At 31.6% G+C, this 5524-nt stretch overlaps 1 protein-coding gene across 1 annotated transcript in view; it reads right to left on the minus strand.

Annotated features, from left to right (window-relative positions):
• The window catches only part of LOC110021853 (E3 ubiquitin-protein ligase AIP2-like), a 30299-nt gene extending 27727 nt beyond the window's left edge, over nucleotides 1–2572 (minus strand). Inside the window, exon 1 of the mRNA XM_020720534.1 lies at nucleotides 2263–2572. Coding sequence (XP_020576193.1) covers nucleotides 2263–2409 — 147 coding nt within the window. The 5' untranslated portion in view covers nucleotides 2410–2572. The remainder of the gene's footprint in view (nucleotides 1–2262) is intronic.
• Nucleotides 2573–5524: the final 2952 nt, after the last annotated feature.

Raw genomic sequence — 5524 nt, forward strand, 5'->3', positions numbered from 1 at the left:
TTTCTGATAACATCCATAAAAGGGTGTCCTCACCGAAATTTTTCAATAAAAACAAACTTGAATTTTCCCGCCATAGTAGAAATTTCTGATTCAGAGAAAAAGATTGTTTCTTTTTCACCTTTCTTACTTCCCTTCTTAATAAAATAACAATTATTTGTACCTTTACGAGATTACTTATAACTTGAGAGGAATACCACCACGGATTCCACCTGAGGGTTACCCACCAAATGGGCAAAGAAGACTTTGCCCGGCTTAGCCAGAGAAGAAGGAAACGCCATCAGAGGTTATCGTCATTAAAACTGCTGCGAGATTGCTGAAAGGTAGAGGAGTTGTCGGGTGCAGAAGCAGGAGCAGCGCAGAAACAGAAGAAAACCAAACAGTCGGGAGCAAACGACGAAGCTAACCAGACCCCCAGTCGGCGTTACATCCACACACACACACGCGCGCGCGCGCACACACACACACACATTTAATTGTGGTGGATATGAAATTAGATTCTATAGTTGGTAGGAAGATAAAGTAAAACAAAAATATAATATATTTGAATACATTGAATTTATTCTATAAATAGGGGTCAATATTTTTAAAGCGCACTACATGCGCAAAGCGAAGCGAAATGCTCAACGCCCACTTCACTTCACCGAAGTGCTCTTCGAAGTGTTGAAGTCAGTTGATCCTTTTCACGTCTTAAAGAGAGAATAAAGGCTTTGATCTGGTGTTCGAAGGAGCGCAAGGAGTAGACAGTCATGTTTGAGAGTTTGAGGAGCGAAAGGGAGTCGAGCATCGTCTTCGCCTCCAACCTAGATTTCGAAGTGTGTTTTGAACGCTAAGGTCTTCCTTCGACTTTGGCTTTGGCTTCAATTTAGCCAATCATGCCTCTCAGTTCCTATGTATTTACATATCCAACACTTAAACTTCAATTTTTACATATTACATTTAGATGTTAGATATGTAAAATTGCAAATACATAGGAATTGGGTGGTTGGTATTTACGTACCCATTTTTTGGTAGTGAGGGTAAACAAAAAAAAAGTTTTAAAGCAATTTTTAATTAATATTAAAACATTTTACTTGAAATATTTTATTTTGAAAACAAATAAACATTCTCTCTTAATGTTTGCCTTCAAGTTAAGTATTATGCCACATTCTTTTATATTTTACATTAACATTTAAGTTGAACTTTATATTTTATAATTAATAATGAAAGTATTTATGCATTAATAGTTTTATAAAATGTATTGACGCTTTGATCAATAAAAGTGCTGCTTCGCTTTGCGCTTTGCACTTTGAAGCAAAAATAAAGGCTTGCGCATCACAATGCAGTTTGCGCTTTGATAACACCGATAGAGTTAAAATAAAGCATAAATGATATATTTGAAGTTGGAGGACTAAAGCAAAGAAGTGTCTCAAAAATACTAAACAATGAGAAAATTCCATGAAAGTTTTGCCAGTTTTACATAAATTAAAGTAGAATAATTCTACTTTACTGATCCCAAGGGGAATAACAATGAGCTCATTCATGACCAAGTCAAAATTTGAAATTATACCAATCACGCCAAATGTATCTAAGAATACAAACAGCTGAGTGACATGTCAAAGAGGCGAGAATGCTAAGAGTATGCATGGTGTGGACCTATTGAAGCTATATATGCAGGAGTAGCAGCTGCTGAAGAGAAGATGATCAAAAAAGGAAGTTCGAAGATGTAACAACGTGGTGCATAAATATAATTTTTCTATGAAATGAATACGAAAGGAATTGAGAAAAACAAAGAAAACAGGGCTAGCGGATAGTTATGCAAAAAAATATGTAATATAAATTAATAATTTAATATCTCATTTAAATCTCAACAAGAATAAAGGAAGGAAGATTCGAAAGATCGCCTCAGATAGTTCAGAAAAGACAACTGATCACAATGACGAGTTTTTCGCCAACTCATAGTTTAAACACCGCCGAACCTTTGCTTCCTAAAATCGTCCTTCAATACAGAGTTGCAGTGAGAGGCCAGAGTCAACATAAGAAATCAGGATATACACGAACTTTCATCAAATTCAATTTAATCCGCCATCAAAACTCTACTATAAATGAAAATCTAATCAAATATAAGAACACAGCCATCTAATACAATCCCAGGAGTTTCTTGTATCGATCAAATCAGATCATAAAAGGAAAATTTTATACTGTAAAAACAATTAATGAGAGAAAGATGCAGAAAAAAAAATCTAAATGGAGACGATCTTTTTAAAACAAAGGCACCAAATTTACCAATTGACGAAGCGAAGGGGAGGCGGAAGTGTAACGGTCTCGCAGAAGAAACGCGATCGAGGATACTGCCTCCTCGAAAGTCTGCTTCTTCGCAAGCTTTGTCCGCAGCCCAAGCAGCTGCTCCTTCACCGTCTCCTCCGATGTCATCCTTCGATTTTCCTCAGGATATTAAGGGTGAAAGGTGCAATTTGAGAATTGAAAAACCTAGATTAGGGATCAAGCCCTTTCCTGCTCTGCTCCTGCTTCAACACCGATTTCTTGCGGCAGGGGAAAGGGGCGACGGGAGAATGCGAAGAAATAACAGCGGGTATAAATGAGACGGATTGGGCAAATACATAGGTTTGACCGCAACGGCACTTTAATGAAACTCGGAGAAGGAGCACCGTTCGATCAACTTGGCGATTGTCGCTCAGAGTGAAGAAAATACCCAACTAGTTGCTTTATCATGTCCAAATTCATTGGTCAACATCTAATTTAGAGTCAAACATGATGATTAAGTTTAGTCTAGTTTTGATTTCAAAGTGGGCTCATTTGTTAAATTTGAACTTTTTATATTTTATTTTTTTGATATTTGTTGTTGTTTTCAGTCTATGTGATACATATTCGAGCCAAGTTACATATATAATTAAATGTAAAACATGATAATTTTTAATTATCCATCAAAATTATATTTTTAAAGTATAACATTTTACAAATGAATTATGTGTGTTATCTCAAAATCAAATCCATAACAATTAAAAATGGGGAGGGAGTGTTCTAGGTTCTTGGGAGAAGTTTCTTAGGCTCTGTTGGGGTTTTGTCAACTCTCTAGGAAGAAATCCTAGTTTTTCTTCTCTTCTTTCGGTGTTTTGTGATTCCTTCTAGTTTCAGAGCTTGAAATAATTTGATATCTTCTAATATTTTAAATTATTGTGAATTTATTCTTTTTTATGTGTCTTGTGAGATGAAAAAATAACTTTCTCATACTTAGAAGTTGAGGAATGCTTAAAATCATGGAATCTTGCTCTTGTGGGTTTTGCCTTAGGTAAAAGATTATTTTGTGGAAATCTTTTTCAAATTATTGGTAAGATCTACAAATTAAAAGGGTCTGTTGATCTTATTTCTCTATCTAAAGAATTTTTCTTTTTAAAGTTTTTCCAGTCCCTGTTTGGAATATTTTGAAAAGATGCTTTTGCACTGTTTATGATTTGTTGGTATTAAGTCATTTATTTTCAAGAAATGATCACCTAATTTTTAACCTAGTAGATAAGATTTTTATGAAGTTCTAATATGGATAAAATTATTTAACCTTCCACTTTACTATTGGTCGAAGAATAGTATTTTTAATATTGCAAGAGATCTCAAAATTTATTTAGCAGTTGACCCTCTAACTGCAAAAGTTGCTCGGTAAACTTTTGCTATGATTAATGTTCAAATTAACGTTGATTATCCCCTTCTCAGTTCTATTTCTTTGGTTAAAGGTGAAAAAGTTATTATTCGTGAGTCTGTCATTTGCAAAATATATTCTCATAATCTCTCTACTTACCCTAAATCTTCATCTCAACCTTCCTTTGCTATTATTCCTATTTTTAGAGGCAGGAGTGTTAAAAAGAATAACAATTTTGCATGAATTTCAAAGAAACAAAAGTAATTATGTGAATGTTGCTAAACATTTTCACTATCCTAGATCTTTATATATTAACTCTAATGTTATTATCGCTCCCGTTACTAATTCACCCCTTAATCGTAACATTTTTTTTACATTACTTCTAATAGTAATGTATTTGTTGTTGTGGCTATTTTTGTTTTGCCTTCTATTAAGAATAATGAAGTTATCTCTAAACTGAGTTGTAATGCTTTGGTTCCTATGGTTAGTGGTTATGACAATTTTACTGCTACTTAACTTGAACATCCTTTTTAAGGTGGACATTATTTTGGTTAGGAATATTTATAGTAATACTCAAAGTATAAGGAATCAACCAACTAAGCCAACTCTGCCCCAACTTCCTCAAGAGTTCAAGTAAGAAAGGTTTGAGGAAATAACTATTAACTATTTATTTTCTTAGCTTTTCTTTATATATATATTTTTCTTTAATTTTTTAATGTATTTACTAAATATTGTTGCTTGGAATGTTAAGGGGTGTAATAATGATACCCAAATTGCATATTGCATGAGTCTTATTAAGGATCATAAATATGATCTCTTACCCTTTTTAGAAAAAAAAATCTCTCCCATTGTTTGTTCTTATCATTTTACTTTAGCCCATTTTAAAGTATTTTTTTCTAATGAAGACAATTTTGATAATTTTAGATATGATGATAACGACAAAACTTAGATCAAATGGAACCAAGTTGTTTTACATTTCTCTACTATTAGTATGAGTCGTTGGTTTATTAATTGGCAAATTACTTCTTATTCTTTTATTAAATTTTTATTACTGTGATTTGTGCTGATAACAGTATTGTTGTTAGAAAAAGATCTTTGAAATTCAATCATTTTTATTGTTAATGGTATGAGTGGTTTTTAGATTCTTATTTGGAACTTTAATTTTATTCATGGCATCGATGATAAAATGGGTGCTTTACCTCTTTTGCTTAGTAAATTTTTTGATTTTAATAATTGCATTTTTATGATTGTTGTTATTGAACTTAATAATATATATCATTCTTATAGCTTGTTTAAAAATCAACAAAATAATATTATTATGTACCTTTTATGTAGGGTTTTATACACTTTTACTTAGATTAATTCTTTTTTTCTAAATCTTTCTTTTAAGTCATGAATGTTTATACTTTGGATTATCATGTTATTTATTGTTTCTTGGAAAATTATGATAAATTACATAACAAATTTTTATATAAAAATTTTAGAGGTTTTGTCCCAATTTTTTATCTATTTTTTACTATGGTTTAAGAAAAATATTCATTTAATTCTTAGCGTGAATTGTTATAAACTTGTTTGGTTTAACGATTATGATATTAAATTGACTTATTATATTTAGAAAATTATTCATAAAGGTTTAAAAGCTTATGATATTCTCTATTATAGATGAATTATTTTTAATAATATTTGTGTTTTATGTTATAGTAGAATGAAATCCCACAATCATCTTTTTGTTTGAATGCCAATGGACACAATAAAACATAACCAATATGATTGAATATATATATTTGTTTATCTTCCTTTTGTGTTATGATTTGCTTCTATTTTCTGAATGGAGTACTGTGCTTCGTAATCACATTCACTTATCAATTTAGAAATACTTCATAATCTTTTTGTTTT

Source organism: Phalaenopsis equestris, unplaced genomic scaffold (assembly GCF_001263595.1).
Source record: "Phalaenopsis equestris unplaced genomic scaffold, ASM126359v1 Scaffold000150, whole genome shotgun sequence".
Taxonomy (NCBI): Eukaryota; Viridiplantae; Streptophyta; class Magnoliopsida; order Asparagales; family Orchidaceae; genus Phalaenopsis; species Phalaenopsis equestris.